This window comes from Pseudophryne corroboree, chromosome 10 (genome assembly GCF_028390025.1).
Source record: "Pseudophryne corroboree isolate aPseCor3 chromosome 10, aPseCor3.hap2, whole genome shotgun sequence".
NCBI classification, from domain to species: Eukaryota; Metazoa; Chordata; class Amphibia; order Anura; family Myobatrachidae; genus Pseudophryne; species Pseudophryne corroboree.
In genome coordinates, this window is record NC_086453.1 from 233,052,720 (window position 1) to 233,079,185 (window position 26,466).

Here is a 26,466-nt window from a genome sequence, read left to right on the forward strand (position 1 = left end):
ATTCCGGAGACATAAGGAATTCCCCTTCCGCCATACCTGATCACCGCATGCAGAGACTCCATCCTGAACTTGAACACTTAAGAACGGATGGTTGTACCAAACCGTCCGGTTTCGGTACTACAAACAAGTTGGAATAGTACCCCTTGTTGTGCAGATGAGGTGGAACTGGGACAATGACTTGAGCCTGTACCAGTTTTTGGATGGCCTGCTGTAAAGTTGTGAAGCTGGTAAGCCTGATTTGAAGAATCTGTGAGGTGGGAGGTCTTGGACCTCCAGTCTGTATCCCTGGGAAATAAGATCTATGACCCAAGGATCCTGGCACGAACTTGACCAGATGTGACTGCAGAATTTTAGTCGGGCTCCCACCTGACAGCCCTCCAGGCCTCGCGGTCCACAGTCATGCTAAAGGCTTTGAGGAAGCAGAGCCTGTGCTCTGTTCCTGAGCACCTGCCGTTGCTGGTTTGCATGGTTTACCTCTTGCACCTCTGAAAGACGTAGAAGCGCCTCTGGATTTTCCCTTAAACTTAGCCGTCCGAAAGGACTTTAAATTTTAATCTGAAAAAGCTTTCCTGGTTGGGAGAGCTGCGGAAGGAAGATATGTAGACTTACCCACAGTAGCTTTGGAGATCCATTTGTCTAGTTAGTCTCCAAACAAGGCCTCTCCTGTGAATGGCAGGCCTTCCATGGAGTCCGCATCAGCAGTCCACTGCCGTAGCCACAAGCCCCTGCGTGCTGACACTGCCATAGCGGTGGTGTGCATTAAGAAAACCAATCTCTTTTATGGCCTCAACCATAAAGTCTGCAGAGTCCTGTATATGCTGCAGGAGTAAAACATCCCCCCTAGATAAGGAATTTAACCCATCAATTAATACCCCTTTCACACCGCAGCTATAACCCAGTAAATTGCCATTTTTTACCTTCCAAAACGGTTCTAGCTGCGGTTTGAAAGGGCCACTTTGAATTTACTGGTTACAGATTACTGGTATTTTAAAACTGTTAAAAAGCAGGGTCCTACACGGTTCAGACCAGTTTCATTGTGCAATGTGAAAGGCTCAGAAACGGTATTTCCAAACCACAGAAGGTGATAGGCTGTCTCCATGCGTGATGTCACCAGGCAGAAGCAGGAAATAAACTGGAGGAAACACACGAGAGTGAAGAAGCATTTTATTATACAGAATACAGTTTTAAATGGCAAATTGGAGTGATGAGGAGGTTAGGGAGCTGCTCAGGATGAGAGGGGATGAAGAAATTGCTAGACAAATCACTGGGACAGTGAAGAATGCAGTAATCTACAAAAACATGGTAAAGATGCTTAAAGCTGCAGGGTTCCATCGTACGACTAGCCAAATTATTAATAATTATTAATAATGTGTGGGTCAGAAAAGTCAATTTAAAATGACCACTGTTTTCTATGGGAGAAACGGGTTCAGTGTGAAAGGTACCAAAACGGTAATATACCAGTTACAACATGCGATGTGAAGGGGGTTTAACTGCTCAAACCCGTTTTAAGAACCATTTAAAGAACCATTTCAAAAGCAGGGTTTGCGATGTGAAAGCGGTATAAGTTACCTGACCATTTAGCAATGGCTTTTGTGATCCACGCACATGCATTAGTGGGTCTTTGGGCCACCCCAGCAGCTGTGTAGTCTCAATTTTACGATCAGCCATATCTTTTAGGAAGGCTGCACCAGGGACAGGCAAAACAATTTTATGTTACAGCCTAGAGACTGATGCGTCCACTATCGGTGAATTTTCCCAATTTTTCCTATCCTCTAGGGGAAAAGGAAAAGATGAGAGCAACCGTTTAGGGATTTGAAATTTCCTATCAGGAGTAACCCATGGTTCTTCAAACAGGGTATTCAATTCCTTTGACGCAGGAAAAGTAACTGAGGACTTCTTTTTTACATTTAAATAAGATTCCTCACACTCCTCTGACATCTTATCAAGAATCTGCAGAACATCTCTGATATCCTCTATAAGAGCCTCTGGAGCAGATGTATTAACCTGGAGAAGGCATAAGGAAGTGATAAACCAGTGATATGTGCAGGGTGATAAAGGCACCAGCCAATCAGATCCTGTTAATTTACATATTGGAGCTGATTGGCTGGTGCCTTTATCACCTTGCACATATATCACTGGTTTATCACTTCCTTATGCCTTCTCCAGGTTAATACATCTGCCCCTCTATTCCCTGTGACAGAGTAGCATTCCCCCCCTCCAAGTCCACCTCACCCTCCTCCATATCTGACCCGTCAGCGTCGGACTGCAGGATATGGGCCAGAGATAGTTTTTGCGGACAAATGGGAGGGGACTGAGGATGCTGGTTTGGGGACTGAGTCTCTATTCATAAACTCATCCAGAGTCTGTCTTAAGTATTGCATCTCTTTCTCATTGCAGGATAGCTTTGTAGAAATATTTGAGATCATTCCCTTAAAGGGAAGTAACCCAATCCGGTTCAGCCCCTCTATTCTGTGAAGGTGCACTGCCCTGAGTACCCAGTAGTGAGCCCCCTGGTGAAGAGGAACACTCTCCTGTACAAGAAACACACCCTGCCTGACATAATATATATGTGACAGAGCGCGCGCACGCACACACACGAAAAAGGTTAAGCACAAGTAACCCACAAAAAGCCCTTCAGGGAGACACAGTTATTTGGAGCCAGCCCCCACTGCGCCCTTTTTCGCTAATGCCATGCTTAGCTGGGTCGCAGACTAAGTACCCTGATAGGGGACTTGGTACTCTAAAAATCGCTCCCCCCCCTGCTATGACCCCCTGGTACAGCTGAGGTTATCTGGAGTCTCTCCGGAGGAGCTGCGCATCCCTGTCAGTCAGCGTCTGTGTCCACTGCAGAGGGAAAATGGCACTGGTCAGCTGCTGGATCCTTTCATAGTGAAGGCCCGCCCCTTCAATGGCACGCAGTCTTCCCACTTTTTTTTTATACTGGCTGAGGTAATATGGTGCTTAAAATAGAGAGAAAACCGTTTTTAAGGCTATTTTTGCCAGTGTGGGTACTGTGTACAGTGTACTGAAACGCAGCTGTGTACTGTGTCTGGAGACACATTCCACCCCGTTTAGAAGCCGCGCGTCTCCGTACCCTCATGCCACCATAATGGCCGGCGACCCGCTAGTCGGGACGCCAGCTTAGTACTCACCACTCTTCTTTTTCTGGCTCTGTTAGGGATGGCGGCGTGCTGCGGGAATGTACGCTCGCCGTGGTGGGGATTGCGAGATTGCGAATAGTTCCCTCAGGAGCTCAGTGTCCTGTCAGCGGGGAACAGGACCATTAACCCTTCAAGAGGATGGGACATTCTTCTCCCCCATCGCGGGACCGTCGGCCAGTGTGTATGGGCGATACGTCTGTGAACTCCGTCGTTCACAGACGTATCGCGTCGGCTGCGCAGCACAGCCGACGGCCAATTTATCTAACGATATATTGGCGCGTCGCTGTGTGTGTACGGGGCGGTCGTCGGCATATCGGGGCCAATTAAATACCCCCCGGCAGCGAGACTTATCACCCGCCAGCACGGGCCATATTGAATATCCCTTATACTCTGTAGGTTATCATCCTTAAAAAAATTAAAAATAAAATAAAAATCCTTTCCTTCATTTATTAATGCAATTGAAGTGTGTATATAAAAAAAAAAAAATCCTTCATATTAAAAAACTGCCTATTTTACATAGAAATTCATTGACAACTAAGATGGTTTAACAGCAACATTTTCCAAAAATGCATATTCCTCAGGTTCCTAATCAGTGAGGAGTGAAGTATTCTTAGTCTTTCTATGAAACCACTTCACAAAATTGCACAGTCAACGTGTGAATGTCAGCCAGAGGCTTAAACTGGGCCAATCTCTTGCTCTGTGGGCGAGACACCAGCCCTTCCAAACCTTCAGAAAGGATTCTATGCTCCACATGTCATCCCCCCAACGCGTCCACACCATTCTGCTTCTGGATGCTGCGGCACAGCGAGACCTGTCCACTTTGCGCTGCTCAGACGATTAAATGTTGCTGACTTTGGTATTTGCTGATGCATCCAGCAGCACTGGGGCAGGTGCTTTGTGCGTCCGTTCACGTCTGACATATCTCTGCTTCCGAACTGAAAGAACAAGATTAGTCTTGAAGCACTGACGTAATATACATAGAGGTGACACAAAAACAAAAGTGAGCAGTCACAGTGAAGGACATTAATACTTATCAAAGCATGTGCACTGCAAAGTTAAATATAGCAAAAATACCTGAACTAAAACGGTTTTGCATACCAGGTAAAAGTTCATTTTGCAAAGCTCTACAACAATAACTAGCCACACAGTTGGAGGTCTGGTCATTGGTAAGTTTGTTAGGGACCAGGAGGGTAACCAGACTGCAGCGGCTCAGTGTATCTTAGGTGTACTTGGTAGTATAACCTCATTTTGTTACAACACATGAGAAACTGTTCAGCCAAGATGATCTAAAACAATCACACAAAATTACCTTGTGCTACTGGTTTGCAGGTTGCTCTACTATGGAAATACTGTACAGGCTGCTAGCAGCAAACACTGGTGCACTGACCTAGTAGAACTTAAGGTCAACTCCCCCCAAAATGGAAAAGTAAGTATTGGATGAAATATCACATTCAGAAAGTGGCACCTGTCATTCAGGAAGTTCCACAGGTCAGGTGTCCTGCACACTCATGCCAATCTCCTCAGAGGAAGTGTGTTGTTGGTGTACAGAGATGCCTGTTGTGAACCACGGTCATAGGATGTGTCAGAGGGTGTGTACAGGAACCAGAAGGGCAGCGAGTGCAGGGAGACCCACCAAATCTAGTATTTACTGCACCCCAGGTAGTAAGCTTTTGGGATGGGGAATACCTTGTGATTCTTTGCTAAACACAACTACACATTTAGGGTGGAATTATTCTTTAAAAAGTTGCAGCCATGAACATTATGCAGCTTTATTTATACACACTAAGGCTGAGTTACCTGAGGAGCTCTGATCGGGAATCATTGATGCCTAGAAAAAAAATGATAATTAATAAAAATAGAATAGGAGCATATGGTACACAACTACAATCAGCAGCAGTTGCAGACGCCAAATATCTTATCTACTCCAAGACATATCTCGTTATACTGTAGTCTGAAGAGCAGATGGCTGCTTATGTGGATCTGAGCAGTCAGGAGGCAGCCAATTTACCAGCTGTCAGGATATAAACGCCGGAATCTTAACACCCGGTGAAATAAGGGCGGTCGGAGGGGGAATATAACCCTGTGGCGACCAAAGGTCGCCACCGGGCTCATAGCATGGCAAGCGCAGAGAGCCCGTGAGGGAACACGCTGGGCTTGTCGCCGGTATCCCGGCATCTGTCTCCTGAATGCCGGTATCCCGACAGCCGGCATGTCATACTGATCCCAAGCAGTCTCCTAATGTAAGATCAGAGTGTTTGCATTCTATCGGGTATTACCACTAAAAGGGGCCTACACACATACTATATAGTCCATATAGCACCGTGTGGAAACACCTTGCAATGCTGATACGTAGTCTCGCGAGATCGGCCTCACAAGGAAAAATATAGTGTGCAGGCAGTGCAGATACTGACTATATTGGAGGTTAATGCCTCCGGACACAACATAGGGGGTGATTCAGACCTGATCGTAGATGTGCTAAATTTAGCACATCTACGATCAGCCACCCTGACATGCGGGGGGACGCCCAGCACAGGGCTAGTTCGCCCCCCATGTCTGTCCCGTACTCTACCAATACAAAAGCATTGCACGGCGGTGATGCTTTTGTACTGGAAGAGTAGCTCCCAGCCATCGCAGCTCCTGCGCGCTGGGAGGGAGCTACTCGTTGCAGCGAATGCGTGTGACGTCACACAGCCGCTGCGCCCCCCAACGGTCCGGGCACGCCTGCGTTGCCTGGGCCACGCCCCCTAAACACAGCCGGCCCACCCCCTCCCGACCTGCGACCGCCTCTGCCCGTCAATCGGGCAGAGGTGATCGCAGGGCTAAGACAGCCGTCTGCTGTCTGGCATGCGCAGTTCAGGCCTGATCGCTGCTGTGCGAAAACGCACAGCACCGATCAGGTCTGAATTAGCCCCATAGTCAATACCGGCTGTTGCACAGTGTATATGCCGCAATAGGCTACATTTACTAAGAGGAGGCTTTTGCTCCTGACAACTCCTGATGTGTTCCTGAGAGAGAGAGAGAGAGAGAGAGAGAGAGAGAGAGAGAGAGAGAGAGAGAGAGAGAGAGAGAGAGAGAGAGAGAGAGAGAGAGAGAGAGAGAGAGAGAGAGAGAGAGACTGAGGCACGAGACACTATTTACAGAAAATAGGTAATAGAGATAAGTGTGCCATCTTACCATTTCACTAGGCTCAAAGATTGATGCTGAAGAAAATAAAAAAAAGGTCACTTTTTAAAACATTTATAGATCCTGTTGGTAAATACTGATGTATACTCTAAATATACACATGGAATATAGTTTCTGGCAGAAATTTCTGAAGTTTACATTTTAGCTTGTTCATAGGAAATCTAGAAATCCAATTTTGGACTCTATGGAGAGATTAGATTTTTGAGAAAATTAGCACCCATCTAAAGCGGCCGGGAACTAATTCATTTGTTTTGGGCAATCAACCCCGAGGCTGTACTTAAAGTAGAACTTTGGGTCTGGGAGTGAGTACAGTTTGCACCATAACGGATGCCTGCCCAGCACTTTGCATGGGAGAAGCTGCTTCACGCAGCTAATCCCAATACCGTGCACTCATATGTGGGAATATGGCCCCTATAAACAGGGCAGGGCTGATTGTGCAAACAAATGAATTAGTTCCCAACCACTTTAGATGGGAGATAATTCTCTCAAACAGCTGAACTGCCCCCTATGAACCATGACTGTTCAATTTGTATTTACTATCACAATTTCAGAGGGATCCCTTGTATTTATCAGATGAGAATGAGCCAAAGTGTATTGTATTCTATTTTACGGTCTGCATTTACTAACAGGCTGATAACACAGGATCAAAATGGTGTTGCTCAAGTCAAATAAGGAAAAATAAAAAAATAAAAAAAATAATATACCACCACAAAAACACTCCCCACCCTAAAAAAACAACAAAACAAAACAGAGGGAAAGCATGACACTGCATCACTTGACGTATTACAAGCTAAGGCCTGATGAGGAGATAACGTGCACCTGTTTGTGGGGCTTATCTTGCCTGTTTTTACACTATGCATGCTCCATAACCAAGGCGATGCAGAGCTGTGTGCATTGCTAAAGCATCTCCAGTAACAAGGATGACTGAAGAGACATACTGTAAATGGGCTGTAACCTGGCAATCCTATCTAGGTAGAGCTCAGTTAGGGTGTGTTACTGCAAATGCGGGCTGTGCAGACTTAGGGTGTTATTCAGGATGGATCGCATAAGCGATCACCTGTGCAGTTAACCAATTTTGTGCAGAACAGGTCCTGCGATCACATTTCTGGGAGTGGCAGGGTCAAGGACTGCGCCGCGAGACGCAGTTTCCTTGGCCTCGCAAACTGCCCTGCAGTGACAAGCTTGAGTATGCTGAGGCTTACTCAGCCTGCCATCGTGATGTTTGATTCCAGGCTGCAATGCGGTCACCGCGCTGTGATCGCAAATGCAGCAAAGAGGTGTCTATACACCTGCTCCTGCATTGCTATGGATTGCATTTGCAAAGCTGTTCGCTATTGCAATCTATGCTGAGTAAGGTCCTTAGACAGGAGTGTAAGCATGTTTTCACCTAATAGACAGAGGGGAATCTCCTATCAGACACAGGTCTATGGGTCACTTGTTGGTGGGCAGCACCAGGCTGCTTGTTTCAGTATTGTACTCGCCTGTACCATACACCACCTTGAGAGGAGTGTAAGTGGGTAGGACATGCAGACTTCCCCTGTCCTACTTAGTAAATATGTATACATAATTAAAATGTTACCATTCATCGCTTATTTATTATTAATATAATGCATAATGAGGGCTTCTAACCAAACAATTAAAATAATAAAAATAAACAGAGGGGGGTGGCCATTACTGTTGTGCCCTGATTCCTAAATCAGACCCTGAATTTATGGTTGCTACAAGTGAGGACATTGATGAGGGCTGTTAGCACCAAGTGCTTACAACTCTCCATACAGGCAAATATACACATCCCTCATGTGGTCTTGTAACATATAATTAGCACTATAAGGATATGTGAAGAGTACCTCTATTCCGCCGGTAGAAGATTTCCGGCAGCATGTGTGAGCGCTTGAGGTAAAAGAACAAGGCCACAGAAAGGACGAGGAAAAGGCCGATGAAGAGTGTTCCCAGCAGGAGAGACGCAGCTATCCCAGGATTACCTGTAAATAGCCATTAACAGAATGCGTACACATAATGCAGAATGGTAACAACCCGCAATAAAGTAAACATTTATTTTTCTCTTCCTGGAGGAGGACGAGAGCATTTAATACATGGTGGCAAGTTCGTGCCTCCTCAGGACGGCGTGCGTCAGCATGAAGTGTTCCTAGTCTTACCCCTACCATCACACAGCAGGCTCAGCCGACTGTTACAATTACTATAAAATTTCATGAAAATGCAAACTTAGAAGAATTACACAAAATGGGCATGAACAAAACACAATTTTGAAGATGTAAATGGGATTTGTTTTGTTGTGTGCAAGGAAAGCCACGTCTTATTAAGCTCAGAAAAAATTCCAACATCTCCAAATGAAGCCAAGTAGAAAAGCAGTAATAATACATTGGGCTCTCACCTTTCCAGGTACACACGGAGTCACAGCGTGTACACACACATTACTTTCTTCACACTTACACTGTTCATGTGTGTGATTAGCTTATCACAAAATGATAAGTGCATTGGTCTTGGCTGATCATAATTCTGCACAGGTAAGCTAAGGCCACAGACCGATGCTTTGTGCTGGGCACTGTGTAGCAGCCATCAGCATCCTCACCACAAAACACAGCCGAGAACACGACTTTACGGTTCCCAGAATTGTTCTCTGGTAAGAGGAAGCCTCAACACGGCAGCTTTTATTCCAGTCACTGAGCCAGTATAGAAGTTGCACATGGCAACCAATCAGCAGCTACGTATAATTTTATGGAATGCACTTGATAAAACGTTACTTCAATGCAGATTGGTTGCCATGGGCAATTTCTCCACTAGCTCACTGCTTCATATATCTCCCCATTTGTTCTACAGGACCATCTCGGCTACAAAAACCCAATGCTCCAATATATACTAAGGGGTAACTCAATGGTGGATGCTATTAGCATTTTGACTGAGTCTTTGGACACAGCAGGGATGAAAAATATGCCTGTGCCAGTACCCGAACGGCCAGGGCATCTCTGCCCGATCTCGCAGAGGAGGACCTGCAGGACTGAGCCTGAGCACGTGCAGATCTCTCACCATCTGTGCATCAGGCCCTAAGTCATTACTGGTAATTCAGCAAGAAAGTGAATACAATATAGAACTTTCATACTTACTTAAGTGATGAGGAACAGATGGGGTTATGCTGATATTGGTGTGGATTTCCAATGCGTCAGCGGTAACTAACAAACAATTAAAACATCAACAATGAATGCATCAGAACACAAATAAACAACTTCTATAAAGGGCAGCATCAAAATGAGTGAAAGTTAGAATTATTCAAGCTTAATTTAACACGTCCATCCGGATAACTGCGGTTACAGCGTGCAGGAAAAAATGGCATATCTGGGCTTAGCACATATAGCAGATAAAAGGTTAGGTCTCATTCAAACAAATCCATTTGTAAGCCACCGAGATCCAAACCTTACTGCCAAGGGCACAAAGAGCACCCTATGAGATTTCTTGGTTGTATCGCTGTATGCTCAAAAATGTGCCCTGTACATACGTACAGCAAGTCGCCATTTTGTAAGTGGAATATTAAATTTATACGCTGTATGCCCGACAGACCGAATACTGCTAGTCACAGCCATACACTGTGCAATGATGGGCTGACCAGCTGATAGTCTATTGACTGGGCTGATTATTGCACAATGTATGGCCACCTTTAGCCCTGATTCTGGACGATGGAAAAACAAACAAAAAAAAAACACAAAAAATAAATTACAGACACGTAAACGCCCAAACTCACTATATACTAGGCTCAAATGGTCCCTAGCAGCAAGAACAAAAGCAGACAGTGCTTGGGGTGACTAATTCAGTTATACACCAGGAGCATGGATTCTATGGGAAACACCCTCATTATCCAAACTAATGAAATGATCCATATCATGGAAGTTTGTTTGAAAACTTTACAAGACTGAGAAAGTGTTCCAGCGGCAAGTACAGTCCTCTCCTGGGATCCTGTAACATTTTCATTTATTTTGGAAGAATGTTTGTATAAATGCGTAAACTTCTTGATGATAGGTAAGGGTTACGCAATGTATGTTACGTTGTCACCAATAGCCTTTAATGTCTTTTTTTAACCCTTGTCTATTTCTGCAAAGCAGAAATTCCAGATCATCCACTGGTCACCTATTACAGAAGGGAAATTAGACACTGGTTCCTGAACAAATAGAAAAATCCTGCATCTCCACTTGGGATAAGGACAAGCAGAAGCAGATCATCCCAGGTGCCTGACTGAGGGGTAAATGAATACCCTACGACTTGCAGTCACCAGAGAGAACCTGGTGAGAATGCCTCACGTTTTAAAGGGGTGGTCTTCAGTATGCCGACTGACGGGATCCCGGCGCACAGTATACCGGCGCCGGAATCCCGACAGTCGGCATACAGACACTTATTCTCCCTCCAGGGGGGTCGTGGACCCCCACGAGGGAGAATAAAATAGCGTGGTAGCGCGCCACCGTGCCCGTAGCGTGGCGAGCCCGCAAGGGACTCATTTGCGCTCGCCACACTGTCAGTAAGCCGGCGGTCGGGCTCCCGGCGCCGGTATGCTGGTCGCCGGGAGCCCGACCGCCGGCATACCATACTGAACCCCTTTTAAAGTTGCCATCCTTTAAACAAAAACAAAAAACAAAAAAAAGGCAAAAGCAAACTGGCTTTGCCTTTTAAATTACTGCACTTGGGCAGACTCACCAGAAACTAATGTTCATCATGCATTAAAATTATGCTTCAAGTCCAAATCAAGACAAAAATAGGAGAGTAATCCTTAGGACTCGTATACGTGGGTCAGGAACAAGGATCTGTGTAGCACTTGCCGGTTTACCATCCAGCAATGACCTATTATATCAAATTAGCTTTGGAACATTTACCTAATGTTCATTAGCTACACAGAGACCTTGTATTGCACACTGAATATACAGTATATTAACCCTAATCTTACTCTAACCCCTAACCCTAATAACTTAAGCATGGATATCACTAAAACCTGGACTGTTAAGGCCCATACACATTAGACGATGTCGCTCTGTGAGCGACATCGTCTAACGTCTCCCCCTCCCGGGCCGGTTGGCGGCCGCCTGTACGCACTAAGCGATATGACCGCTCATATCGCTCAGTGACGTCACGCCCCCGCCAGCCCTGCATGAAGGTCGTGGACGACAGTCCACATCCTTCATGCATGCCCTACCGACAGCGACGATCGTTGCCGACCCGCGGGGCCGCGCATCGGTCGTCTCTGGCGGCATAGACACTTAACGATATAATGAGCGACGTCGCTCAAGGAGGGGGAAAACGAGTGACGTCGCTCATTATATCGTTAAGTGTGTATGGACCTTTAGTGTGCCTTCAAGACTGGTTGTGAAACACTGCTCTAACAAAGCAACAGGCAGCTCCATAATTCCCCTGAAATGCAAAGAGTTGCTTTCCCAGACATCTTCCATGCACAGAAGACCACCACCTGACATTGGAAATCTTTTACTTGGCAAATGTCCAGTGGCAGCTGCTGCACAGACCACACGTTGCAGGGTGGGAGCCAGTCAGTACATATATTACATACAACATTGCATGTATGTTTATATGTGCTGGCTGCCTTACCTGCGGATCAGCAGCACCGCTGTGTTTCACTGACCTGCCACAGCACGGGACACAGCATTCAGCTTGTCTATCTTCTATAAGCTGCCCTGAAACTCCTGTGAAACTAGCCAATGGAAGTCTGGGGGGCGGGCTTATAGAAGATAGACAAGCTGATCGTTGTGTCCTGTGCTGCAGCAGGTCAATGAAACACAGCGGCGCTGCTGATCCCCAGGTAAGGCAGCCAGCACATATATTACATACAACATTGCATGTCTGTGGTATGTGTGCTGACCGGCTCCCCCTGCAATGTGTGGTCGGCCCTGCAGCCTCCTCAGCAAATGTCTCTAATTTAGTAGCGGACACACAAGCCGTGTGTTTTTGATAGAAACCGGTTTTCTTCACTCAGATGAGCACAGAGAAGCAACATTTAATAAGAAGCATCTCCAGGGTCACAGATACCAAATACTTTCACTATGATGTAAATGAGGAGCAGGACGGCCAGATTGCTCATCTGTAAACCTACTGTACGTGCCATACATACAGACAAACACGAAGACGGACATTTTCTTCATCAATAACATTTACAGACATGGCTTGTTACCCTTCCCACAAAACAAACATTTACTTTCTTGGGGAAAACCTGAAACAGACTAAATTAATTGACATCCCTTATTGTTTATTCCATATTTAATAGAAATTAGACTTTGAACTTGATTTCTGACTTAATAGAATGTTTAAAAAAAAAAAAAAAACCCCTAACAAATGAAAATGGTATGGACAAAAATGATGGGACCAATAATCTAATTTTTGTTTAATGACAATCAAGCAATTCCTGCAGCTCTCAATGAGACTTCTGCACTTGTCAGCAGGTAATTTGACCTACTTTTCCTGAGCAAGCTGCTTCAGCTGTCTCACTTTGGCGAGTGCCTTCTCTAAAGTGCATGTTTTAGCTCTTTCCATAGATGTTCGATAGGATTCAGATCAGCGCTCATAGAAGGCCACTTCAAAACAGTCCAATGTTCTGTTCTTATCCTCTCTTGGTCAAAAAGCTCCAGTATTGACTCATCTGCCCAAAGGACATTCTCCCAGAAGAATTGTGTCAATATGCTTTTCTCCGGCAGGGTCCACAGGTTATCCACAGGATAACAATGGGATATGATGAAGCGACAGCGGATTTGCACCAATCGGTCAAAGCTTTCCGGCCTCCCAGGATGTAACGGGCCCTTCCATATATCCCCGCTTCCTGGCTCAGGCAAATCAGTTTTTTGTTTGGTGTGGCAGGAGTCGGACCATGGTCAGAGGGCTGCTGGTTTTAGCAGTCCTAAGCTTATTTTATTTTTATAGTCTTACTATTTTTTCTGAGCAATCTTTCTAAACAGCATCTTATACGTACCTTAGAAAAAGTCACTATCAACTCTCCACTAGGTCGCGACAACGCTTACCAATGAGTACAGTGCTGTTTTGGCAGGCGTCTGTGTCAGATATACTAGCAGGTGCAGCAGACGTTACCAGGCTGTGGCCGGGCACGGGCAGAAGGCAAGGCGTTGGTTCCGCTTAGAAGGAGAATACGGACACAGCCGCACTGTTTTGGGAGGAGACTACCAAACAGTCGCTGACGCGGCTGCCACCTCGAGTGCACCAGCGCTAGGCCTTAGGGATCATAGACTCCAGGAATAGTATGAGGCTGCCATCCCTAGGGTTGATGTCAGCAGTGGGGAGCCAGACGCTCTCCTAGTCGTCCCTCTCCCCGATTCATGACCAGTTTCCTCCGAGTCTCCCGCCATGAACTGTTTCCCGGTTCAGTCTCAGACACTGTACACGAAGGGGACCCAGTCACAGCATAAGCGGCTGTGTGACCGGTGCGTCTGTGTTCACTATAGGCTCATGGAGCAGCAGTGTACACTAGTAGCGTCTGGATCCACTCAGCATTCGCTAGCGTATTGATCGGTCCTGGAAGCGAGGAGAGTCTCCCTGTATCCCACTCTACAGAGTACGGGTAATGCAGCACTAAGTCTCTATCTACCTTTTTGAGTATGAATAGTTAGATAAGTGCCTATTCCATACGAGTCTGTGTAAGTTTACGGTTTCTTTCACAAGCGTCTGAATACGGTAGATCTGTTTAAACATGATTTAGTAATATGTTCTCCTACATACTTGAAATGTAGTTGTAGTTGATGATGTGCTCATATTGCTTATTATACTAATGTATTACATGTCACTGACTGCTAATGTGATTACCGACTTTACTACATTCTGTCAGTTTTGTTTTACTCCGATCCTCAATGCTGGTGCATGAGTAGGGTCGGATTGTATGTCACTTTAAAAAAGTTAAAGTGATTACAGTCAAATTGTGTAGTACACTGTGGAAGTGTTAATTATTTATCATGTCTAAGAGCGACAAAGGTGAGGAAGATACAGCAACACCAACACTCATATCAGGTTTGTCTTGCAAAGCTGTTTTATCCTCTCGGGATCTGGTTCAGGATGGTTAGCGTGCAAATTGTTTTAGCTTTCACCAGGGGTTCTTGAAAAATGTAAGGCAGTTTCAGGTGCAGGTTGATCCACCTTGGGCTATGTTTGCACAGACTATCTAGTATAGCTGAACGGATAATTCCTCCAACTCCTGTACAAAGGATAGGTTACATGATTAACCCTTACATGCCGCTTCCCACTTGTGGTGTATCACTTCCAGCAGCAGCCTCTCAAAAGAAACGGGCTGATAAGCCGGTGGTAAGTAAATCTTCATCCTCACAGGCTACACATGGTTCAGATGAGGATTCATCGGAGGATGAAAGCTCAATTAATTCTACTTCGGCATACGATGAAGAGGAAGGTCTCAGCTCAATGGATATAGCAGAGTTAAAGCAATGAAAGCCATTCTATCCTTAGAGGATTCAGCAGAGCCTCTGTTAAAAACCAAGGCACCTGTGTTTAAACGTCCCAAAACAGTTAAGACTGAGTTTCCAGGGTCAGATCAGCTGCTGGAAATAATGGGAGGGGCTTGGGCTATGCCTAATAAGTTTAGAATACCTAAGAAATGCAATTCCAATTATCCTCTTCCAGCTGGGGATTGTTTAAAAAGGGAGGTGGCTCCTAAAGTAGATATGCATGTGATTCGATTAGTGCGAAAATCTACATTACCTTTGCCTTCAAGATCATTAAATGATGTCACGGATAGGAGAGAGTGGAAGGTTTTCTAAAAAACATTTTTTTCCTGTCTGGGGCAGTCATAAGGCCAGCCATGGCTTCAGCTTGGATGGCAAAGGGAGTGGCTGCCTGGGCTGATGCTTTGGAGGGGGATTTTCCAATAGCATCTAGAGAGCAAAAATCCCATATAGCACATATAAAACAGGCTGCAATGTTCTTGGAAGAAGCAGCATTGGATATGGGTACTATTGCCTCCAGGGTATAAGCTTCAACAATAGCTGCTCACAGAGCAGTTTGGCTACGTACGTGGAAAGCCAATTCAGAATCTAAACGGGGGTACTCACGGAGCGATCGCTGCTTAAAATCTAAGCAATCTTACTAGATTGGGTGGAATGAGCGCCCCCCCCCCCCCGTCTTCTCCCCCCACACGCTCAGCACACATCGCGCTGTGCTGAGCAGCGGGAGAGATGTGTGCTGAGCGGTTCGCTCAGCACACATCTCTCCCACATCGGCCAGTGAGTACTGGCCTTAAGAAAGTTTTGGAATCTTTGCCCTTTTCTGGAGATATTCTTTTTGGTAAAGAATTGACAGATATTTTGGAGTCAGAAGCAGACTCAAAGAAGGTTAAGTTTTCTTACAAATACAACTTCAAACCTAAAGTTCCGGCCTTTCGGTCTCGAGGAAAAGATAAAAAGGTAAAAGTAATAGCAGGCAGTCCCAATACAACAAGTCTGATAAGACTAAAAAGCATTGGGCTACCAGAGGACTGGTTAGTAAAACAGATAATCCTTCAGCCTGATCGTGCAGGCCTCCACCTGGGGGACCCCAGGGTGAGGGGGCGACTTCTTCAGTTTGCACAGAACTGGCAGCAGACTACAACAGACGCCTGGGTGCAGGAAGCGGTATCTCTAGGTTATGCTTTTGCCTTCAAGTACCCTCCGCTAAGGATTTTTTGTACAAGCCTGTCTCTGGTAGAGACGAGGGCCAGGGATTTGCAAGAGGCAGTTCAGAAATTGCTTCAGTCAGGAGTAGTCATTCCAGGTCCTCCTGCACAACGAGGACAGGGTTTTTACTCCATCCTGTTTTAAGTTCAGAAGCCAAATGGGTAATTTTGGCCCATTCTCAAGCTCAAAGTGCTGAACAAATACATTTGGGTACCTCGGTTTCACGTGGAGACTTTACGTTCCATCATTTTGGTCATGGAGCCAGGGGATTATATGATATACAGGATGCTTACCTAAATGTTCGTATAGCACTGTCCCATCAGTGCTCTCTCAGGTTTGCTATCCTCCAACAGCATTTTCAGTTCCAGGCCCTACCATTTTGGTTAGCCACAGCCCCCAGAGTATTTACCAAGATTATGGTGGTAATGGCAGTTTATCTCCGACAGAAGGGGATAAGAATTTTTCCATACCTCGACGATCTTTTAATCCTGGCACAGTTGCAGGAATTTCTCCTATGTCATCTGATACAGACAATAACGTGTCTGCAGAAGCACGGGTGGCTCATAAATTGGGCAAAATCTTCTCTGGTTCCGTCACAGCGGAGGACTCACTTGGGGGGTGTACTGGAGGGCCCTTTTGGATATCAGATTGGGAAATTCTGACGACAGATGCCAGTCTCCAGGACAAAGGACATTCTTTGGGGAAAACCGGTCCAGATCCGCTCGGACAATGCGACGGCAGTTAGCGTACCTCAATCATCAGGGAGGAACTCGCAGCCGAAAAGTGATAAAGGAGGTAAGTCACATACTAAAAGTGGTCAGAACTTTATCTTCCAGCCTTGTCCGCAGTATTCGTTCCGGGAGTCCTAAACTGGGAAGCAGACTTTCTCAGTTGACATGCCATTCGGGCAAGCGAATGGGCTCTACACCCAGAGGTCTTCTAGACTCTAGCAGACAGGTGGGGGTTGCCAGAGATAGATCTCATGGCATTCTGTCTGAACAACAAAGTGCTCGCATGAAGGTCAAGAACAAAGGATCCCAGAGCGATCTCTGTGGATGCCCTGTCTGTGAGATGGGACTTTAATCTGGCTTATGCGTTTCCTCCAAATCACCCTATTACCAAGGGTGGTGAGAAAGATAAAGGGAAAGGTGCCGTGATACTAATAGCTCTGGCCTGGCCCAGAAGGAATTTGTACACAGATCTGCAGAGAATGTCGATGGATGCGTCACTTCTGCTACCTCAACGTCCAGATCTACTAATGCAGGGTTCTTGTTATCACAGACATCTGGATCGACTTTCTTTGACGGCGTGGCTCTTGAAACCTCTATCCTGAAGTCAAGAGGATTCTCACAACAGGTAATTCAAACTATGCTCAGAGCAAGGAAACCTTCCTCAGCTCGCATTTAATCACCGAACATGGCAAACCTATATTCATTGGTGCAGTGAACGCAAAAAAATGGAAGTCTTTAGTTTCTAGAGTCTTAGCATTCCTTCAGGCAGGAATGGATAAAGGATAAAGGCACTGACTGTATGGTTTCAAAAGAAAATTGCCAACTTACAGGATGTACATACAGGGAATGCTGTGCATTCAACCTCCTTTTGTTCCTCCTACAGTGCCTTGGGACTTAAGTCTAGTCCTGAAAGCTCTTCAAGTTGCCCCATTTGAACCACTTAATAAAGTGCATCTTAAATGGTTGACAACTAAAGTTCTCTATCTACTGGCTATGGCATCAGATAGAATAGTATCATATTTAGTGGCTTTATCATGTCGTTCCCCATTTCTGATTTTTTATCCATATAAAGCAGTTCTAAGAACTAGATCTGGGTATCTTCCTAAGGTGGAGTCTAAATTCCACCTTAATGAAGAAAATAAGAATTTACTTACCGATAATTCTATTTCTCGGAGTCCGTAGTGGATGCTGGGGTTCCTGAAAGGACCATGGGGAATAGCGGCTCCGCAGGAGACAGGGCACAAAAGTAAAGCTTTCCGATCAGGTGGTGTGCACTGGCTCCTCCCCCTATGACCCTCCTCCAAGCCAGTTAGGTACTGTGCCCGGACGAGCGTACACAATAAGGGAGGAATTTTGAATCCCGGGTAAGACTCATACCAGCCACACCAATCACACCGTACAACTTGTGATCAAACCCAGTTAACAGTATGATAACAGAGGAGCCTCTGAAAGATGGCTTCCTAACAATAACCCGAATTAGTTAACAATAACTATGTACAATTATTGCAGATAATCCGCACTTGGGATGGGCGCCCAGCATCCACTACGGACTCCGAGAAATAGAATTATCGGTAAGTAAATTCTTATTTTCTCTATCGTCCTAGTGGATGCTGGGGTTCCTGAAAGGACCATGGGGATTATACCAAAGCTCCCAAACGGGCGGGAGAGTGCGGATGACTCTGCAGCACCGAATGAGAGAACTCCAGGTCCTCCTTAGCCAGAGTATCAAATTTGTAAAATTTTACAAACGTGTTCTCCCCTGACCACGTAGCTGCTCGGCAAAGTTGTAATGTCGAGACCCCTCGGGCAGCCGCCCAAGATGAGCCCACCTTCCTTGTGGAGTGGGCCTTTACAGATTTAGGCTGTGGCAGGCCTGCCACAGAATGTGCAAGTTGGATTGTGCTACAGATCCAACGAGCAATCGTCTGCTTAGACGCAGGAGCACCCATCTTGTTGGGTGCATACAATATAAACAACGAGTCAGATTTTCTGACTCCAGCTGTCCTTGCAATATATATTTTTAATGCTCCGACAACGTCCAGTAACTTGGAGTCCTCCAAGTCACTTGTAGCCGCAGGCACTACAATAGGCTGGTTCAGATGAAATGCTGACACCACCTTAGGGAGAAAATGCGGACGAGTCCGCAGTTCTGCCCTGTCCGAATGGAAAATCAGATATGGGCTTTTGTAAGATAAAGCTGCCAGTTCTGACACTCTCCTGGCCGAAGCCAGGGCTAGTAACATGGTCACTTTCCATGTGAGATATTTTAAATCCACCTTTTTTAGTGGTTCAAACCAATGAGATTTTAGAAATTCCAAAACCACATTGAGATCCCACGGTGCCACTGGAGGCACCACAGGAGGCTGTATATGCAGCACTCCCTTAACAAAAGTCTGGACTTCAGGAACTGAAGCCAATTCTTTTTGAAAGAAAATCGACAGGGCCGAAATTTGAACCTTAATAGATCCCAATTTGAGACCCATAGACAATCCTGATTGCAGGAAATGTAGGAATCGACCCAGTTGAAATTCCTCCGTCGGAGCACTCCGATCCTCGCACCACGCAACATATCTTCGCCAAATGCGGTGATAGTGTTGCACGGTTACTTCCTTCCTTGCTTTAATCAAAGTAGGAATGACTTCTTCCGGCATGCCTTTTTCCTTTAGGATCCGGCGTTCAACCGCCATGCCGTCAAACGCAGCCGCGGTAAGTCTTGAAACAGACAGGGACCCTGCTGAAGCAAGTCCCTCCTTAGAGGTAGAGGCCACGGATCTTCCGTGATCATCTCTTGAAGTTCCGGGTACCAAGTCCTTCTTGGCCAATCCGGAACCACTAGTATCGTTCTTACGCCTCTTTGCCGTATAATTCTCAATACTTTTGGTATGAGAGGCAGAGGAGGAAACACATACACCGACTGGTACACCCAAGGCGTTACCAGCGCGTCCACAGCTATTGCCTGCGGATCTCTTGACCTGGCGCAATACCTGTCCAGTTTTTTGTTGAGGCGAGACGCCATCATGTCCACCATTGGTCTTTCCCAACGGTTACCAGCATGTGGAAGACTTCCGGATGAAGTCCCCACTCTCCCGGGTGAAGGTCGTGTCTGCTGAGGAAGTCTGCTTCCCAGTTGTCCACTCCCGGGATGAACACTGCTGACAGTGCTATCACATGATTCTCTGCCCAGCGAAGAATCCTTGCAGCTTCTGCCATTGCACTCCTGCTTCTTGTGCCGCCCTGTCTGTTCACATGGGCGACTGCCGTGATGTTGTCCGACTGGATCAACACCGGTTTTCCTTGAAGCAGAGGTTCTGCCTGGCTTAGAGCATTGTAGATTGCTCTTAGTTCCAGAATGTTTATGTGAAGAGACGTTTCCAGGCTCGTCCACACTCCCTGGAAGTTTCTTCCTTGTGTGACTGCTCCCCAGCCTCTCAGGCTGGCGTCCGTGGTCACCAGGATCCAATCCTGTATGCCGAATCTGCGGCCCTCCAATAGATGAGCACTCTGAAACCACCACAGAAGAGATACCCTTGTCCTTGGAGACAGGGTTATCCGCTGGTGCATCTGAAGATGCGACCCTGACCATTTGTCTAACAGATCCCTCTGGAAAATTCGTGCATGGAATCTGCCGAATGGAATTTCTTCGTAAGAAGCCACCATTTTTCCCAGGACTCTTGTGCATTGATGTACAGACACCTTTCCTGGTTTTAGGAGGTTCCTGACAAGCTCGGACAACTCCTTGGCTTTTTCCTCCGGGAGAAAAACCTTTTTCTGAACCGTGTCCAGAATCATCCCTAGGAACAGCAGACGAGTTGTCGGCATTAACTGGGATTTTGGAATATTCAGAATCCAGCCGTGCTGTTTTAGCACTTCTTGAGACAGTGCTAATCCCCTCTCTAGCTGTTCTCTGGACCTTGCCCTTATTAGGAGATCGTCCAAGTATGGGATAATTAATACGCCTTTTCTTCGAAGAAGAATCATCATCTCGGCCATTACCTTTGTAAAGACCCGAGGTGCCGTGGACAATCCGAACGGCAGCGTCTGAAACTGATAGTGACAGTTTTGTACAACGAACCTGAGGTACCCCTGGTGTGAGGGGTAAATTGGAACGTGGAGGTACGCATCCTTGATGTCCAAGGACACCATAAAGTCCCCTTCTTCCAGGTTCGCTATCACTGCTCTGAGTGACTCCATTTTGAACTTGAACTTCTTTATGTACAGGTTCAAGGACTTCAGATTTAGAATAGGTCTTACCGAGCCGTCCGGCTTCGGTACCACAAATAGAGTGGAATAATACCCCTTTCCCTGTTGTAGAAGAGGTACCTTGACTATCACCTGCTGATAGTACAGCTTGTGAATGGCTTCCAAAACCGTCTCCCTTTCGGAGGGGGACGTTGGTAAAGCAGACTTCAGGAAACGGCGAGGCGGATCTGTCTCTAGTTCCAACCTGTACCCCTGAGATATTATCTGCAGGATCCAGGGATCTACCTGCGAGTGAGCCCACTGCGCGCTGAAATGCTTGAGACGACCGCCCACCGCCCCCGAGTCCGCTTGAGAAGCCCCAGCGTCATGCTGAGGCTTTTGTAGAAGCGGGGGAGGGCTTCTGTTCCTGGGAAGGAGCTGCCTGTTGGTGTCTCTTCCCCCTTCCTCTGCCTCGTGGCAGATATGAATATCCCTTTGCTCTCTTGTTTTTAAAGGAACGAAAGGGCTGCGGTTGAAAAGTCGGTGTCTTTTTCTGTTGGGGAGTAGCTTGAGGTAAAAAGGTGGATTTCCCGGCTGTAGCCGTGGCCACCAAATCTGATAGACCGACTCCAAATAACTCCTCCCCTTTATACGGCAAAACTTCCATATGCCGTTTTGAGTCCGCATCGCCTGACCACTGTCGCGTCCATAAACTTCTTCTGGCCGAAATGGACCTAGCACTTACCCGTGATGCCAGTGTGCAGATATCCCTCTGTGCATCACGCATATAAAGAAATGCATCCTTTATTTGCTCTAAAGACAGTAAAACATTGTCCCTATCCAGGGTATCAATATTTTCAATCAGGGACTCTGACCAAACTACTCCAGCACTGCACATCCAGGCTGACGCTATAGCTGGTCGTAGTATAACACCTGTATGTGTGTATATACTTTTTTGGATATTTTCCATCCTCCTATCTGTTGGATCTTTAAGTGCGGCCGTCTCAGGAGAGGGTAACGCCACTTGTTTAGATAAGCGTGTGAGCGCCTTATCCACCCTAGGAGGTGTTTCCCAGCGCGCCCTAACCTCTGACGGGAAAGGGTATAAAGCTAATAACTTCTTTGAAATTAGCATCTTTTTATCGGGGGCAACCCACGCTTCATCACATACATCATTTAGTTCTTCTGATTCAGGAAAAACTATAGGTAGTTTTTTCACACCCCACATAATACCGTTTAGTGGTACCAGTAGTATCAGCTAAATGTAACGCCTCCTTCATTGCCAAAATCATATAACGTGTGGCCCTACTGGAAAATACGGTTGATTCGTCACCGTCGCCACTGGAATCAGTGCCTGTGTCTGGGTCTGTGTCGACCGACTGAGGCAAAGGGCGTTTTACAGCCCCTGACGGTGTTTGAGGCGCCTGGACAGGCACTAACTGATTGTCCGGCCGTCTCATGTCGACAAACGACTGCTTTAGCGTGTTGACACTATCCCGTAATTCCATAAATAAAGGCATCCATTCTGGTGTCGACCCCCTAGGAGGTGACATCACCATATTTGGCAATTGCTCCGCCTCCACACCAATATCGTCCTCATACATGTCGACACACACGTACCGACACACAGCAGACACACAGGGAATGCTCTTAACGAAGACAGGACCCCACTAGCCCTTTGGGGAGACAGAGGGAGAGTTTGCCAGCACACACCAAAAGCGCTATATATGACAGGGATAGCCTTATAATAAGTGCTCCCTGTATAGCTGCTTTTATAATATAATTTTTGCCACTATTTTGCCCCCCCTCTCTTGTTTTACCCTGTTTCTGTAGTGCAGTGCAGGGGAGAGACCTGGGAACCGTCCTGACCAGCGGAGCTGTGTAAGGAAAATGGCGCTGTGTGCTGAGGAGATAGGCCCCGCCCCTTTTCCGGCGGGCTCGTCTCCCGCTCTTTAGTGTATTCTGGCAGGGGTTAAATATCTCCATATAGCCCCGGAGGCTATATGTGAGGTATTTTTTAGCCAAATAGGTTTTCATTTGCCTCCCAGGGCGCTCCCCTCCCAGCGCCCTGCACCCTCAGTGACTGCCGTGTGAAGTGTGCTGAGAGGAAAATGGCGCACAGCTGCAGTGCTGTGCGCTACCTTTAGAAGACTGAGGAGTCTTCTGCCGCCGATTCTGGACCTCTTCATGTTTCAGCATCTGCAAGGGGGCCGGCGGCGAGGCTCCGGTGACCATCCAGGCTGTACCTGTGATCGTCCCTCTGGAGCTGATGTCCAGTAGCCAAGAAGCCAATCCATCCTGCACGCAGGTGAGTTCACTTCTTCTCCCCTAAGTCCCTCGTTGCAGTGATCCTGTTGCCAGCAGGACTCACTGTAAAATAAAAAACCTAAGCTAAACTTTCTCTAAGCAGCTCTTTAGGAGAGCCACCTAGATTGCACCCTTCTCGGCCGGGCACAAAAATCTAACTGGCTTGGAGGAGGGTCATAGGGGGAGGAGCCAGTGCACACCACCTGATCGGAAAGCTTTACTTTTGTGCCCTGTCTCCTGCGGAGCCGCTATTCCCCATGGTCCTTTCAGGAACCCCAGCATCCACTAGGACGATAGAGAAATTGTAGTCCCAGTTTTTCCAGGTACTGGGCCTTTCTGTGGGAGATGCATCACTGGACATGGTCCGTGCATTAAGGATCTACGTGGATCGTACCAGTGCCATCAGAAAATATATTCTCTCCATTCTCTACGGATTTCACAAGAGAGGATGGTCTGCTGATAATCAGACACTGGCAAGATGGCTTCGGATGATTTCAGAAGCATATTCTCAAGCTGATCTCCCTGTCCCGGCTAATGTCTCTGCTCACTCTACTCGTAAGGTAGGTCCATCATGGGCAGCACAAGGTGGTGCTTCAGCAGAACAGATATGTAAGGCAGCCACATGGTCTCCCATTAACACATTCATTAGACATTATGCCATGGATACCTTTGCCTCTCATGACGCTGAATTCGGGCGAAGGATTCTCCTGTCCAATCAGGAGCGTCCCCACCACTAAATTGCTTTGGGAAATCTCATTGTTATCCTGTGGATAACCTGTGGACCCTGCCGGAGAAATATACGTTATGGTAAGAACTTACCGTTGATAACGGTATTTCTCCTAAGTCCACAGGAATCCCACCCTGACGCACCTGATTTGAGGATCCTTTTACTCACTAACCTCTTCCTTCTTGTATGGAAGGGTGTGCATGTGTGTGTTCTGATCGCCTGATTAGCGCCATCTATGATGCTCCTGCCTTGAGCTTTGGAATACAACTGATTTGCCTGAGCCAGGAGGCGGGGATATATGGACGGGCCCGTTGCATGCTGGGAGGCCAGAAAGCTTTGAACGATTGGTGCAAATCCGCTGTTGCTTCGTCATATCCCATTGTTATCCTGTGGACTTAGGAGAAATACAGTTATCAACGGTAAGTTCTTACCAGAACGTATATTTTTTCCAAAGTGGGGGTATATTTACAAAGATTCGTGTTTTGGCCGTTTTGAAGGGTGTTTGAACTCGAATGGTATCGGGTGCATTTTACTGCAACTTTTTGAATCCTGATACGATCATTCACTAAGCTGCCGAGTTTTGCTCAATCGTTTTTTCCGATGTCGATGCGATTCGTAATATCAGGCAGTGTTTTACGGGAGTGATGAGTAAAACACTGCCTGACAAAACACAAGGAATCCCGGCCGGATCTGTGAGATCCGTGCAGGGCTTCATTGTGTACCTTAAAAAGTTGTTTAAAGTCTTAAAAATTCAGAAAAAAATTGCGTGGTGCCTGGTCCTGGTTCCAAAAATACGGGGGACAAAAAGCGTAGGGGTCCCCCGTATTTTTGAAACCAGCACCGGGCTCCACTAGTCAGGTACACAATGCCACAGCCGGGGGACACTTTTATACTGGTCCCTGCGGCCCTGGCATTACATACCCAACTAGTCACCCCTGGCCGGGGTACCCTGGAGGAGTGGGAACCCCTTAAATCAAGGGGTCCCCCCCTCCAGCCACCCAAGGGCCAGGGGTGAAGCCCGAGGCTGTCCCCCCTCATCCAAGGGCGGCGGATGGGGGGCCGATAGCCATGTGAAAAAATGTGAATATTGTTTTTAGTAGCAGTACTACAAGTCCCAGCAAGCCTCCCCGCAAGCTGGTACTTGGAGAAGCGGTTGACCGAAAGTAACCTCACCGCTGACCGCAAAGTTCCCACCATTGGCTACAATGGAGCGCATAGGCGCTACATTGTATCTGTGCAGTGTGCTGCCTGACAGACACTACAGGAGTACACAGCCAATCAGGAGAGTGCCACGACGTGGCGCTCCCTGATTGGCTGAAGGGACCCTCTTTGACAGGAGTCAGAGGGGGTCCTGGCAGTCAGGGAAAGGGGTCCCATGTGTAAACATGGGACCCCTTTCAGTGCGTGGTCGGGTGTCCGTTTTATTATTTTGCCAAGTACGTGGATTATACAAAGGTCTGATTCTACACTGGATTATGCGAGTATAATTTTTTTCACAGGTACCCCAAGGATTCTACATGGAGAAGAGGACAGAGCCTCATGGGAACATAGGTATGTATGTATGTATGTATGTATGTATGGATGGATGGATGGATGGATGGATGGATGGATGGATGGAGGTGTGCATGTATGTAATAAACTTATACTTTCACGGTGTGTGTGTCCTGTTTTTTTGGGGGTATTTTTTTTAGTAGTAGTATTACAGGTACCAGCGGGCCCGGTTTTCCACTGCATGCTGGTACTTGTGGTTCTCCAAGTAACAGCTTGCGGGGGAGGCTTGCTGGGACTTGTAGTACTGCTACTAAAAACAATACTCACATTTTTTCACAAGGCTATCAGCCCCCCATCCGCCGCCCTTGGATAGGGGGGACAGCCTCGGGCTTCACCCCTGGCCCTTGGGTGGCTGGAGGGGGGGGGACCCCTTGATTTAAGGGGTTCCCACTCCTCCTGGGTACCCCGGCCAGGGTGACTAGTTGGGTATGTAATGCCAGGGCCGCAGGGACAAGTATAAAAGTGTCCCCCGGCTGTGGCATTATGTACCTGGCTAGTGGAGCCCGATGCTGGTTTAAAAAATACGGGGGACCCCTACGCTTTTTGTCCCCCGTATTTTTGGAACCAGGACCAGAGCCCGGTGCTGGTTGATTAAATATGGGGTATCCCCTGTCATCCCCCCCCCCCCCATATTTTTTCAACCAGGACCGGCTCAAAGAGCCCGAGGCTGGTTATGCTTAGGAGGGGGAACCCCACGCAATTTTCTCAGTTTTTACAGTAAACAGACCCTTTCCCATAGATAACCATACACAGATCTCACTGATCCGTGCATGGTTATCCAAACTCGACTGGAAAAAGCAGGTCTATTTTTTTGCTGCTTTTTTTAACGAATCTAAAAAAACCAGACCCGCACTTGAGCACTCAGAAACTAACACCCAAATACGAATGCCCGTATTGTATGAAATAACAGCCGTGTTTGACCGATGGTCTATTCATTCGTATTTCGGAACTTTGCAAAT

The 26,466-nt window shown here is 46.8% G+C and overlaps 1 protein-coding gene across 7 annotated transcripts in view; it reads right to left on the minus strand.

The window, feature by feature from the left end:
* Positions 1 to 3,594: 3,594 nt before the first annotated feature.
* The window catches only part of C10H1orf159 (chromosome 10 C1orf159 homolog), a 122,563-nt gene continuing 99,691 nt past the window's right edge, over positions 3,595 to 26,466 (minus strand). For all 7 annotated transcript variants that reach the window (XM_063943151.1, XM_063943154.1, XM_063943148.1 and 4 more), the window contains 5 exons: positions 9,467 to 9,532; positions 8,192 to 8,326; positions 6,336 to 6,361; positions 4,959 to 4,989; positions 3,595 to 4,096 (listed from right to left, as the gene is read on the minus strand). In XM_063943151.1, the coding sequence (XP_063799221.1) occupies positions 3,999 to 4,096; positions 4,959 to 4,989; positions 6,336 to 6,361; positions 8,192 to 8,326; positions 9,467 to 9,532 (356 nt within the window). In that variant the 3' untranslated portion in view covers positions 3,595 to 3,998. The remainder of the gene's footprint in view (positions 4,097 to 4,958; positions 4,990 to 6,335; positions 6,362 to 8,191; positions 8,327 to 9,466; positions 9,533 to 26,466) is intronic.